This window comes from Balaenoptera ricei, chromosome 6 (assembly GCF_028023285.1).
Source record: "Balaenoptera ricei isolate mBalRic1 chromosome 6, mBalRic1.hap2, whole genome shotgun sequence".
NCBI classification, from domain to species: domain Eukaryota; kingdom Metazoa; phylum Chordata; class Mammalia; order Artiodactyla; family Balaenopteridae; genus Balaenoptera; species Balaenoptera ricei.
The window spans coordinates 69015400-69030694 of NC_082644.1; the positions used below are offsets into that span (position 1 = coordinate 69015400).

The following is a 15295-nucleotide window of genomic DNA, read 5'->3' on the forward strand; positions in this document are numbered from 1 at the left end:
ACAATGCTTTCAGATCCCAGTCATCTTACTGAGGCACGTGGATGAAATATGTGAGGCAGGTTTGCTTTGCCACATTTTGTGTGTCGTCTCTGTCAGTTGTTTCATAATCAACAGAGTCTTAAAATTTCAAAAGGAACACTAAAGAGACATACTGACCCACTGTTGTAGGCAGAATACTAGTCTGAGCCTTTATAACTGGGTTTTCCAATCAGTTTGCCTCCTCTGTTTACACTAAATGAATATGTATATGTGAACTTATTCTGTGTTGCATGTAGAGTACTCAGAAATCATGTGTGAATGCCTCTGGAAAACTTGTTTACTGACAGTAAGGTTACAGATGATTCATATGAAAAGAATTTTTTTTGACCTGTAAATTTTTTGGCCATTATAAAAATGAATGTTTATTTTCTGTAATCTTTTAAAAATTTCATAGGGGAGGGTTGTATATGTTCAGAGGCAATAGGTATATTTAAATGTATTCATATGCACATGTGGTTCATAGAGAACCTAAAGGCTTCCTGACCAGAACCTTAATTTTATTTTTATTTTTAAAGCTACTCTGCTCTGTCTTATAGGCTTGGTGGCCATATTTTCTAAGCCAACATCAAGTATGGGTTTAATGACATGTTTAATTACATAAATATCATGTAGGAATATTTGAAATTAAAATTGTTCTGGAAAATTCAACTGTCATGGTTAAAGAAAATAATTCTGACAATATTTTTAATGGATTTTCTTATTAAGAGTCTGAAAGTGTAGGTTCTAAGCTTGATCACAAATCTTAAAATATGTAAGCAAAATGGAGAAATGCTTTAGTTTGAGTGTTCTTATTATCATTTTTAGTATGTGATTGTAAATTCCTGGAGGACAGGAGTGAGGTCACATTCATTTTTACATCCATAGGAGCCTAGCACTTTGCCTGGTTGATAGTTGATGGTCAATAAAGGAATTCTTTTCCTTCCATAACTTATACTTAACTTGAACTGCATGTAGAATATCAGCTTTTTATCACACCTTCTATATATGGCATGGAAATTTGGTTGAGACAAGTAATGTGACATATATGCTGCTTTTGTAGAAATAATAACTGGTATACAAATAATCAGGAAAGTGTGTTGGAAACCAGATCAAGCACTGAGACAGTGTATGTATGGCCTTAAGAAAGTCATTTAAACCTATTTCAGTTCTCCTTTTATAAATAAATAATGAACAGATTGATAATTTGGTTTTTCTAATGTTGAAACTCAGTACTATATACATAAATTAGATTTTTCTAAAAATTTCTTGCACATTATGTACTTTACAGATTATTTTTTAAAAATATAGACGGGTCAACATAAAACTTTAAAATGTGAACTATAGACTGAGAAAACATTGCTTTACCAACTACCATTGTAGTATGTCTTCCAAAATTATGAAAAAACATAGCTTTGAGGTAGAAAAACTCAAATGATTGTAGTAAATTATTCCTTTTCATTGCACTTATTTTTTTAAACCAGTCTCTAGGGAGTTTCTTTCTTTCTGGGGAAGAAAAGACTGAAATTTTTCCTTACTGCTTATAGAATTTGTCCCAGTGGATAATACCGTTATTGTATTATCTTGTGTAAGTAAATTGGATAAATAAATTAGAATTCTATAAAAATGAATAGAACCTTAGTGTAAATAATTATACAAGGCAGCCTGCTGTTCATGTGTTGTAACAAACCAACACTAAAGACATATTATGTGCCACGCTGCCAGGCTTGGTAACATCTTTTTTTTCTGTAGCAATTATAACTTATATTTATAACCAGTTAATGGGATTATTTGAGTTCCTTGAAGAGGTATTTGTCTCCAGAATACCTAAGGAAAATTAGTATGTCTTTATATGTGCTTGAATGTTTGAAGGAATGGACATGGTCTGAGGTCAATAAATGACGGTCAGCTCTTTACACTTCTGAGAGTTTTCAAAGTCAGATTACACAGTCCTCTGAATTACAACAGTTTACCTATTACATGGCTTGAGGAAGATCTTCTAAGTGTTTCTGTGTATTACAGTTGCAGTGTCTTAGAGACATTTTGGTGAATGATTTGGTTTCTCTGTGTTTACCCTGTCTTGTGTATACTAGCTCCAGTGGCTGTTGGACAATTACGAGACAGCAGAAGGAGTGAGCCTTCCCAGAAGCACTCTTTACAACCACTACCTACGACACTGTCAGGAACACAAACTGGACCCAGTCAATGCTGCTTCTTTTGGAAAACTTATAAGGTCAATTTTTATGGGGCTGCGAACCAGGAGATTGGGAACCAGGTTAGTACTAAAAATAATATCATAAACTAATCTCTCTTTTTTAAACTATAGCTTTAAACAATATAGTTCAGTATATTGTTTGGGCAAAAGTACTTGATTACAGATAACATATAAAGAAAAACTAAAGAATTAGCTCAGTTTATAAAATCCCCCAGGAAAAGGAAAGGTCATTATTCACTGAAAACTGCCATTCCAGTATGATGCATTGTCCTACTAAACATCAACAGAGCAAACAAAACTTTGAGAAAAACTGATTCCCAAATCACATAGAAATGAGCAGACCAAGCTATTAATGGAATATTTATATATGATACTTTAAAAATTAGTATATATCACTATCTTCTCTTTTGAAGAATAACTGTACTAAAGATGATGAGTAAAGTGACACAGTGGAAAACTATGTATCTCTTGACTTGCAAAATTACATTGAAATGTCTTTATAAATAACTCCTCTATTTGAATAGAGTAAAAATTAAAGCTGAGTTTTTCATTTCATTTCTGGAGACCAATTAAAAATAATTTAGTGAACTTGAAGATTTGAGGTGTTTGAAGCTCTCAGTTAATGATGTGGTCCTATTTAACTTCTTATTAGCCTTTTTTAAACTCTTGATTGTGAAGCCATGCACCTATGGAAGTAAAAATATAGTATAGTTCCATTGCAGAGAAACCAGTAATGTGAAGAAGACTCTTACTTTCTTTGTTCCCTTCCTTTGTAAATAGATATGAGTGTTTTTACTAATCAAAACATGCTGAAAATAATACTTAGAACTGTAGAGCTTCATTTTTGCCATTCTATAATTTTTACAAGTTATCATAACAAATATTTTGAATAGCTGAGCAGAATGATATGGATGTTTTTGATTTCCTAAATCTTATAAAATCCATATTTAGAAGTATAAAAATAAAGATCCTATACTGTATATGGCAGATGATATACCTTTAATGAGTTATAAGTCACAGCCTCATAGTATTCTAGTAAAGCATTTTTAATATTCTTAATAAAATAAACAGAGCCTCAGTAATTGACTTCACTATAAATTTATACAAAAAAAAAGGAGTGTGGCCGTTTTATGATATTTACAAGGTCTATATGTAGTCAAAGTGTGAATTATTCCTTTCTGTTGCATTTTAAGTGATTGTACAGCTTTCAGATTGCTGGAGGTTCGGTTCTCTCATAAATGTATTTTCTTCTATCTGTACTTCAAAGGAGAGTATATTTTAAACTGAAGAATATGATTGTTTATTTGGAGTAAAGGAACTAGCTTCCAGTTCCTTGAAAAAACCTTCTTGTTTCGCTAGTATTTTTTTCCCAGGACCAGGAAAATCGTTATTTGGGGACCTAACCTACTATATCCTAGCTGATGGCTCAGTAGTTACGCATACTGTGCCAATATTTTGAATCTCTGGGCTTTATTCAGCATTGTAATAGCTGTATTGTTGTGCCTCTTTTGTTACTGAAAGGGATTTCAATGGATCCTATTATGAGGCTCCATTCAAACCTTGAAACACATCTTTAAAATAGAAAGGGACAAAATTGGGGTTGTTTGGGTTTGTGAATGAGTAGAATCCATACTCTATGCTCTATAAGTACATATTGCAACATTGCAGCTTTTTCTTTCTGATGTTCTTTACTTTCCCCTCTCACTATGTAACAATTGTGTCTCCTGTTCCTTTTAAAATTGTATGTAGTCTTTGTAATTAGAGATGGAAAACAAAGCCTAGAAGAATAAGGAGAAAAGAAATCCTAGGGAGAAAGTTTTAACAAATGCTGTGTTATGAAGCTAGCAGAACTCTAATGTAGAAAAACTGACAATGGTAGGGGTGAAGTGCCAGAGGTTCTTTCTACCATGGAAACTGTTTTAGCATTCATTCTACTCCTAACCCAGGGAACAGAAAGAAAATCAGTATAAATCATGAGGCAAAGCAACTCAGATTTTGTTTTTTTAAGCAAACCATATGTGAACTGTTATTTACCCATCAATAAAATTATCTGGTGATAATTAAAACCAGAACCAGACTTTTGCTCAAGTTTCTGGAGCTAAATAAAAGATAAGTAATATCACCATGTTTCTAAACAAAGGTAAATCAAAAGGTAGTTTTTGTTACATCCCATATCCAAATTAAGTTTAAACAAAGAAGACCATGGAACATACTGATTTTCCCCAACCATCTTCAGTGCAATAGAAAGAACCGCCTCTCCAACAGCCCATCCAAGATTCCAATTTATAGGAAACTGAAGAGAAACTAGATACTTCATGTATTTTGGGGTCTCACAAGAGAGATGTGATTTTACTTTGTATCTTTGTCATTGGCTACTCCCTCCTGTTCTCCAGTTTGTATGGGAGAACAGGGCTGATTGAGTTTCTGGTATTTTTTTGTTTTTGTTTTTTGCTGTATTCTACAGTGGATCTTGGAGGCAAGATCTAATGTCTGCAAGTGGAAGGCATTAAGTTTTCATACTGGTTTATTTTGCTGAAACTATGTAGGTATTCAAATGCCCTATGTTTTTAAACTAACAATATTATTTATATAATAAGATTTTAATGTCTTTTCAAATATATGGGATTCATCTAATGTGTTCTTCAATCTTGGAAGTAAAATTCTGTTTTATTTTTATATAAAATATTGAATCCACACTCCACTTGCATTTCTTTTTGTAAATGAAAGAAAAAGTTGGAAAGAACACTGATGTCTTGCTATATATAGACTTGAGAAAAACTACTATTTTCTCTTTGCAAAAATTTACATGTTTAAAATGTTATTTTTGCAAGAATTTGCAAATTTCATTCAGAGTAAAACTTTGTCATTTCTAATAACAAATATGGTCTTTCTCATGAACATGAGGAAGTTGTGACATTTTTTATCTAGGTGGAAATTTGCCATTTTCACAGAGAAATTTCCCCATGTCTGTTGTGACACATCTTATTCAGTTTGAAAAACTGATATGAATCCACAAAAACAGAGACTAATAAAATATGTTTTGAAATCAATAGATTAAATGCCTGCCTCTTTTTAGGTTTCAAAATATTAAATAATAGACTTCACAACATCTTGTATCAGTGAAGTTATCTTAATCATCCCTGCAGTAATAGAACTAGAAAAATACAGGACTTCTCCAAGACAGTAGAATTAAGATTTTTTTCTCTTTGTTCTGCATAACCCCTTGATAATAAATTCCTAGTTAGTGTGCAACCCTTTATCCTGTTAATGAATATCCTGTTAACCTAATCTTCTAAATTATAGTTAAAATATAAAGTTGAAAATAAAATGTAACTTAAATCGAGCAAATGGATTGTGACTAATATTTAAGCAAAAGTTTATGAGGAAAGATTTTTCTTAGGACCTTGAATTGATTGATTCAGAATCTTATTTTGATTCTTCAAATGTAGCCACCATAAAAATATACAGATGTCCAGAACAGGTAAATCATAAATATATAACATTAATATTTTGCCTGTATCTAATTTTTCCAAATATGAAATTAAATGGACATCCTATATGATTAATATTGACTTGACTGACTTTTTGTGTCTCTGTTTATTGTTCTTTTATGAAGAGGAAACTCCAAGTACCATTACTATGGGATTCGTGTCAAGCCAGATTCCCCTCTTAATCGTCTGCAAGAAGACATGCAGTATATGGCTATGAGACAACAACCCATGCAACAGAAACAAAGGTAGACTCTGGAATTATCATTGACATGTCAAAGCTATGTATTTCTTTAGATGTTCCATCTCCTTTTTTCTGAACAAGTAGAACAAATACCTAAGTGTGCAAGAATGTCGCTATTGTTGACATGCTTTCACTACAGACAGTTCTCAAATATGATTTAGAATTTCATTCTATTTTCCAAATCTTTTAAAATTACTTATCAGACAGCGTGTTTGTCGCCTTTAAGTAAATGTGACATCCCAAACTATTCAGATAAGGAAACTAAACACAAACCGTAAGGAGCATCTGGAGAAATTTGTCAGTATTCATGAGCTTCTTACTTGTTAATCTGCATATCCTTCAGGTCATTCTTTTTGACAGTATAAATTCTTGCAGAATGTTTGGGACGTCTTACATTTTCTTTGACTCCAACTTTCCTAGATGTATAATTGTAGATATTAGAGCTGTAAGAGATCTTAAGCATTCATGAATGGATGGATGGATGAATGGATGGATGAATAGAATCATAGATCTTAGAATTGAAAAATACATCAGTCTAGTCTGGCCCCTCAGCCTTGTGGCAGTCAAAGCATGAAGACCCCTGTTTTTTCAGATAAATCCCAGAGAGGTTAAATGATTTGTACAAGCCCATAATGCTGCTACATAGCCAAGGGCCTTCTGTCTCATGTGACTTATATCACAGTTTGGAGTAAAGTGAAAAATCTTTCCCTCTTTACCAGTATAGCTCAACCATGACAGTAGCTACAGTTTTTCTTTTCAATTGAACATGGAAAATTAGGTAGGAGAAAGGAGAACTGCACCTGGTGCAGTTGGCCTAATCCATTGATCAGTCTCCCTAAGCCATTGATCTGGGATGGTGAGTCACCGTGGTGAGATCTCCTCCACATCATACTACCTTAATGAGAAGCCTTAGTTCCAAGTAGCTGCTGGAGAAAAAAGTATATCACGCCGTAGTCCTTTATCTATTTAGTCAGCAAGCACCAATTGAGTCTCTACCATGTGCTAGGCCCTGTGTGCAGAGATAAGACACAGTCCTTACCTTTGAGGAGTTAAGAAATTAGATGAGAAGGCACATGGGAATTTTTTTTTTAAGTAATGCAACCTAAGAAATGCTAAAACAAAGCTTTGATCAAGGAACTATTGGAGTACTTTGCTGAACTATTTCAGCAAAGTCTGGGAGAGGGAGGATTGGGAAGTTTCACAGAGAAAGTGCTATTTGAGTAGGGAATTAGAGGGATCAGAAAAAGAGAGGAACATTCAGGCAGAGGGAATAATGTAAACAAAATCACCACCGAGAGGTAAAGTCCATGACGTCTTTGGTGAATGCACTCTGATCTGGTGAGGTTGATATTGCAGGAGAATAATTGAGAAGAAGATTGGGTACTTTAACGGGAGATGAGATTTTAAAAGTAGTTTGGATCATAGATGAAGGAATTTGGTTGTATATGAGGCTAATGAGTTTGTTCTTTGTGCTTAGATACTGTGCAAGTCTTCAAAGACTTGCTTCCAAGCAAAACAATGACACTTTCAAATTTTTTCTAGAGAGATTACTTTTTGATTTGGGGCAAGACATATTTAGTGGGAAGAGACTGGCAGTAAAGACACTTGTTAAGTGGATTTAACACAGTCATAATTTCTAGTGCAAGTATTCAAGACTGAAGAGTCAGTTCAAGATTGGCTATTATATAAATTATTATGTTTTCTCAAACTTATTTTTTAAATTGCTGATTCCTGTTTTTTGAGGTATAGTCAGTGAAATATACTAAGAAGGGCTCTGGGGAAAAAAAGCCATAAAACAGTCCCTTGTATAGTTGGAGACAGAGTTTGTGTGAAGTGGAATAAACTGTTGTTGTTGTGAGTTACCATTATTGTTTCCACCTGTTAGTGGCAATACCATAGCTTTTACTTTCTGGTGTGGTCTCTGCGCTCATGCATAGCAGCGCTACACATTGGAGATGTTGGTGCAATAAAGAAAAAAAGATTAATTCAAAAATAATATATACTCAAACTTAAATATGAACAATACCTTGGTAAACTGCACCCAAGACAGCTGAAACTTACTTCGTCCAGTGATTTCACTGCAAAGAATCCTAGCAAGTTTTCATGGAAATGGAAGCCTTCAAGGGACATTCTTTATACAAAGCCTGGGTTAGGTAAGCAAGACCAAGGAATTACAAAGGTCTCCTTATGAAACAAATTTCAGAGCTATAAAGATTAATGAGCCATGAAAACCCTGCAATATAAGTATAGTAATTATTGCTTTTAGAATTAGACATAATATGGTTGTATTTAAGAAGTGATATAAAATTCTCAGTAATATTCATAAATTGTACCAACTTTAGTTTCTTATAGTGTTTGCTTTCTTATGAAATAAGAATGTTAGCGAACCAAAGACGTACTGAAACTTCCTTTAATTTGTTGTTGTTGTTTTTTAATGGTACAAGTTTTGGATTATGGACAGTTGCTCTTGGAATGGTGTCTTGGATAACTGCTTGCATTGTTAGTGTTATCAACTTCACCAACCCCTCACTGGGATTAGGACAGAGGGAGGTTTCTGTTGTCTCTCTGAAGGATTATATCGCTGGCAACATTGATAGGTCTTAAGTGAAGCCAGTTACCGCATTTAGAGGAAACACTTGGACAGGAGAGGAAAAGTGTCTCTTCTTGATTCTGGATGCAAGGGTTAAGAGTATTTGTTGAAAACAATGAAAAAGGGACTTATTGTACTGTTTGTTTTATGGCTTATAAAATAAGGTGATTCCAAAACTCAAATGATTCTACTGAATATATTAAATTTCACATAAGAAGAGACTGCCATTCTCCTGTTAAAGTACAAGTGACATTTGAAAGGTTTAAAATATTTTATACTAGTATTTAATATTTTGGAATATTCAAATTGTTTAAATGCCTCAAGGTTTTTTGTATGCATCTATATGTGCACATCTTCCATAGTATAAACGTACATGCTTCACCTGTTCTTATAGTAAGAAAATTCAATTATATGCAGTGATTATTTTATCAAATAAAAATTTGTACATTTTTTCTGATAAGTTTGGAATCATTGTAGTTGTAGCATTAATGATGGTTATTGTTTTGCATAGCTTTATAATTTTTAGAGCTCCTTTCCATATGATATCTCATTTGAAGCTTTGATAGGGTAGTAGAGGAAATTTCCCCTTATCTACAAATCAGATTCCCAGCAACACCACCATATGGGAACATAACCATGAGTCTGGAAATAAATGGAAACAGCTTCTGACTGTAAAACAGATGTCACAGAGCCCTTAGTTTAGCTTAATTGAAAAGATGAAGCCATCCTCAAGTCATTTACCTAAAATAAAGGAGCAGATTAGAGCCCACTTGATTCATAGGCAATCATGAGATATAACAGCTGACAAGAGGAAATATAAGTAGACAAGGGTCTTCGATTCACTTTTGGGTTACTCAACTCAGCAGTCTGTACACATTCATTGGAGGGACACATAGACCTAGGCATTCCAGTAGGCCCTTTAAGTATCCCTATAGTGGCTAAAATCTAGTCTAACACAGTGTAATAACTATTTGGCATGTTGATGACATTATAGGTAATCAAGAAGAGGTTAACTACCCTGGTTAAGGAAACAGGAGAATGTGTAATAGTTGGTTTCTTTTAATACCTTCTGTTGAAAATATTTCATGTGAAAATAACTTCTGCACTTAAATGAGGTAGTCTTCAGTTTTCAAGGAAATTCACTCATGGACTAATTTGCTTACCCTAATTTAGACAATAAATAAATTAGGTTATTATAGAGCAAAAAGGAGATGAGTAATTTTCAGCTTTACAAACTAAGTAAAAATGTTTGCTGCAGTTTATTTCTAATATTTAAAAGAAGCACTCAGAGAGTGTTGGCCCATGTATGTCAGCTATTCTTCCAAATCCTAGTAGCAAAAGTGGTGGAATAGAGCCAAGTGTGTTTGACAATGTGCTTGGCTGTGTTTGATCCCAGTAGCCATTCTCAAAGTATTAAACTGCATATATCATTCCTTCAACAAATACATAACAATCAATGGTTGCATATAGAATATGTCCATCACATCTAAAAGAGAATTCACAGAATCATAGAAAGTTAGAGCTGGAAGGGAGAGGTCACCTAGCGCACCTCATCCTCTTGATGAGAAAACTGAAGTCCATAAAGGATAGATAATGTATCCACGATCATATAGAAACCAGGACAAGAACCCAGTCCTCTTGTCTTTGTTCTTATAAGAATTCCGTCCTTGAAGAGGTAATATAACCCAAAGAGAAACGTGCACATGTAATAAAATTTAAGGGGAAAATCACACTTGAGTATGTCCTAAATAAGTGAGGAAATGTGCCACTTTCTGCCTCTGTGAATGGTGTTTTCATAGGAATTGGATTCTGTGAAAGAGGAAATCTTTGTGGCACTGAGGAGAGGAAAATAGAGGCCAATTGGAAAGATGTGACAGCAAGGCTAGTTGGCTGTAGACAGATGTGAAAGCATGCGTGTTCCTAAGGAGGGAGGACAAGAACCTTTGTCATTTGAAGACCTTTCTTAATATAGTTTCATAGATTAGTGGAATGAACCTTATATTTAAAGGTGGGAAATAGGGATTTGAATACAGGCTGCTTTGGCACTTCAGTGTGTGTGACTGAACTTCACTGAACCTCAGTTTCTTCATCTGCAAAATGGAAATAATAATAGACTACCTCAAAGATTATTTTGAAGTTCAAGTGGAAAAAAGTATATAAAGGGCTTTATAACTGGAAATATCCAAGTGATAGGATAAAATAATAATTATTATCATTATTATACTATATGCACTAGAGAAAATATTTCTTTAGAAAGTATTTCTTTAAGGATAAGGCTGTTTTGGAGAAGAATGGAGCCTGGCAATTGGGCAAGTTTGGCTTCCATTTCTTTATACCTCCAGGCCTGTGGTTTCCAACTGGGATTGATGTTAATAGTTAACAATTCCTCTCCTGGCCATAAATTCCCTGGGGTCATTACAGAGATAAGCATCTAGGGCTGGTAAATTGCTCTGAGGCAGCTGAGGGTGGCAGGAGGGCAGGAGTCTTTAGTGGGAGGATGATCAGGTATCTGCATTTGGCTTTTAGGAGACAAACAAGGAATCTTGGCACTGAGGTATTTGATGTTCACTGCCACTGCAGCAAGTCCTTGCTGTAAATATATTTTCCATTGAAGATGGGAGAATCATAAATAATCACATTCAGTAATTATTAAGTATAGTCATTCATGTAAAGTTTGTTAATACTAACAGTCACCACTTATCCTTCTGATGAACATTTATTGAACTTGTAAATTGTTCATCAATAAGCACTTTATGTGCAAGATCTCATTTGGCAACTATATCATTATCTACTGTTAAGGAAACTGAAGCTCATTTAATTTTACTGTATGCAAGAAGCTCACTAATTTATTTTTTCCTAGATAGAGCTTCAGATGCCCTTTTTCGTTTTTGTTGCTGTCTTGACATCAGGTGGAGTCAGGTTGTCATTCTCCAAATAAAGGAAGAGTGGGAGCATTCCTGTAGGATCAGTTTAACAGGAAGGACCAGCTGTAGATAAAAGAAGTATCCTAAAGGTGTCATACATATTTGTAGCAAGAATATATCAGGTCTATACAGTTAACCCTAAATTACCTACACTAGGAGAACTCAATGAAATTCATGAGATAAGGGAACCTTATTTACCTCTTTCAACATTGCATTTTCAGCACCTAGGAGAGCAGTGAGCACATTGTCATTTGTGAAATGAATGAATGATCCATAGACTTTTATTTCAGGCAACAGCTTCAACCTCTTCCCTTCCCTACCTCTCCCACATTTCCTACTAAAACTGATGCAATTAATACAAATATCCCCATTTGAGTTGAATTTTTCCTCCTATCCTTTCCCAATTATAGATGTAGAGCTAATGACAAGACAAATACTATGAGAGCCACCAACAAGGATTGAAGAGATGTAATAACTATCATTAACCAGCAGGGTTGATGTTAGAAGTTGTTTAGATATAGAAGTATTCAGTGTGGCATCAAGGAGTTCATTACTATTCTGAAAAGATGGCACTCAACATTATTTTCTTCTGATCTGTTCATGTTTATATCATTTAGTTCATTTCAGACCTCAAATCATCTACAAATTTTCTGGGACAATTTTTCCAAAGAGAATCTCAAGATTCCAGCAGAAAATTTTAGCCTTTTGTCCTGATTGTCATGCATATCAAATGATTGTGTACCTTCTAGACTTATAAACATAATAATGATTCTAAATGCCTATACAGCTCAGATTTTGCATCCTTCATGTGCATTTTTCACCTGATTCAAAGGTCGTTTTCCAAATGTTTCATTTAGTCTGTTGAAAATCCTTCCACCTGGTACTGTTAGTTGAATGTGATGGTAACTATATACCATTCTTTGCCTTCCATTGGACTCCTTCAGTGTCTTTATGTGTGAGATTATTGACAGAATTAGATATTATTTTACAGTAGAGTTACAGCTGTCCAAGTTCTAAATAACAGCTATAACTAACCCCATGGGGGAAGATTCCTAATAATTTTCCAAGTTCCTGTGTTAGTGACAGGTTTCAGGCATACGCTCAGCTATTAAAGTATTAGAGTTTCTTTGATTTCTTAATCATTAACAACTTTAGCTTTGATTGCCCAGGGAGTTGCAAGCTGTTAAAATTATCATTTGCCTCTTACTAATTTTGAAACCAAGAGCTGTTTCTTCATTTGATGTAGTACAGGTCTTTCTCAGAGCGCACACAGCTCAAGAGCACTAAGAATCTACTATAAGAAAACCTATTCTAAAACAATGAATTTGTAAAATAAATGGGCGTAAAAGCAGAGAATTCTTAAATACTGAAGAGTTCAGTTTTTTAAAAGATTCGACAAAGAATTTTTTTCAGTAGAAAACATATCTTTTTTTTACAATTTAGTATTTAAATAGTGATTATTTTCTGTTAAAAAAGAGAGAGAGAGATAGGAAATCTGAAAGCTGTGTTTCAATGTTAAAAAGTCACTTGAAATTCAATCAGAGTTAAGATAATGTTGGATTATCATGTAAGTCAATGGAATATTAAAAAACATCCTGGAAAAATTCTATTTATACACAGCCTTTTCAAAGTCATCCCCCTACAATACTTTACCCATAGTAAATACTCAATAAATATTTGTTAAATAGATTTGCTATATGTTAAGATCAATTGATGGTGTGATAAAATGAAATGTTAACTTGAGCATTCATTCATACATTCATTCATTCATCCACCATCCATTCAGAGATAGTTATTTACATTCCAAATGTAGTTTATTGAAAAATTGAGAAATGATGACTTATTTTATGAAAAATGACTTTTCTCTAATGTTATAATTGTATTTCTACAACATTGGGCTGAAGGAATTTATTATTGGTCTGAGAAGCTCCTGTGGTCTAGTTCTGTGCAGGCTACTTAAGTAGTACCTGAGAAGCTAGTTAAAATAAAAAATTCCTAATCCCCATTCTCAAAGATTTTGTTCAGTAGATCTAGGGTGAGCCTAGCATTTGAATTTTTTTTTGAAAGCTACCCAGATACTGATATACAATTAGGTTGCAAAACCTAATATAATATCATCTAGAACTGTTTCTTCCAAAAGAGTCAGTTACCACAATTATTTGCTTAGCTTATTTATAATGTGCCTGTTCAACTTCCTGTTAAACTCCCTCCTTCTCTGGGAAGCCCCAGCCCTCTGAGGTGATGGGAGGGATAGGATGTTTTCCTTAGACAGGACATCAAGAAAAGGAACATCTAGCTTTCCTCAGTTCAGTATTTCTAATTTCTGGTGATTCCTTCTAAGTATCAATACAGTGCCAGGCAATACACTGCGGATATGCCACTACTTAAAGCAGGAAAAGCAAAAGTCAACACTACCTGGAAGCTCTCTCATACTTATAGGCCCACACTAATACTGTTCTTTATATGAGCCCTATCCCTGCCCTTTCTGATGTCATTCTTTATGTCACAAAGCCCTCCCAAACTTGTCTTCACACCTTTCTCTAAAGAGATAGAATGGAAGGTTCTGGCTTATAGAGGTCCTATTCTTGCTAACCCAGGCAAGCAAGAATGGATACACATAGTGCATCTTCGCCCAATCCATTCAATCTACCTTTCACTTTGTGACCCTTACTCTGCGCTTAGAATTAGACCTCTCATTTTACAATTCTGACTGTATTTTCTTTTTTTCTTTTTTCTTCACCTCTCCTAAGTAAGATTTGTTCTTAAGTACTGACCTGTACAGTTTCTCCAGAATTAATCAGCTTATTTCCTTTTTGTCTACAAGCTAATCTTGATGTATTTTCCATCTCCTGTGTAATAGAATGTACCTCTAATCAGTCCTTCCCACTCAATATCATTATTATTAAGCATAATCATACATTAATTTTAATGTATTGTGACTTTGAGTGCTTATTAAAAAAATCTCTTTCTCGTTTGGAACTGCTGCTGTCTACATCTTTCTAAGGAAGCAGATAATTTTGCTTGCAGACTACAGGCTTGCTAAGCACTATGTGCAAGTAGATAGTGACATAGCATCTGTAAGATGTCTATATGTCAGTCTAAGACGAATATATGTCATATCCTTTTACCGTCCTTGATACTTGTGCCTATTAAACATCTGTAGTATATTAGACGCTGTGCAGGATAAAGCATAGCTGGGCAAAGTCTAATAATTACCATCTCATCCTATACTGAAAGTTAGTATAATTGAAGACTATAGGAAATACTTCCATTTTTCTCTTCTCCAGAGTAAATAATTCAAATCCCTTTAACCACATTTGTTTATTAACTCCATGAACCCCAAACTCCATTAACGTAAATGAAGAAACATGTTTAAACAATTTTAGCCTATTTTATTAGCGATATAAAACTTCACAGCTGAAAAAGGGAGGCTAAAATCAAATGAAACCTGGAATGGATCAATGAGGACAAAAGCGTCCCTAAATACATTCCCTAAAGATAAAATCACTCAAGTCTTCTAGAACAGAATGGTTGGCAACTGCTGCCCCACACAAGTACCCCAAGTTCTTGCCTCACAAAGGTTTTTTTTTTTTTTTTTGCCTCTCTAAGATGATTCTTTAAGGAGGAAAAAAAAATCAGAAAAACATTCAATTTTTTATAAATGGCACTTCTAGCACATCACAATACTAACCCTTGTGTTATCTCTTGGTGTGGCCCCAATTGAAGAGTAATTCCAGATTTTTTTCCCATTAATGAAAAGAATAGGTTTGAGTTCTTTTATATCATTAGAAAATAACAACCAACATTTTGGTGGTACAG

At 34.2% G+C, this 15295-nt stretch overlaps 1 protein-coding gene across 10 annotated transcripts in view; it reads left to right on the forward strand.

Annotated features, from left to right (window-relative positions):
* Positions 1–15295, forward strand: part of RFX3 (regulatory factor X3) — a 295722-nt gene that overhangs the window by 225317 nt on the left and 55110 nt on the right. For all 10 annotated transcript variants that reach the window (XM_059924798.1, XM_059924794.1, XM_059924802.1 and 7 more), the window contains 2 exons: positions 2109–2290; positions 5847–5966. In XM_059924798.1, coding sequence (XP_059780781.1) covers positions 2109–2290; positions 5847–5966 — 302 coding nt within the window. The remainder of the gene's footprint in view (positions 1–2108; positions 2291–5846; positions 5967–15295) is intronic.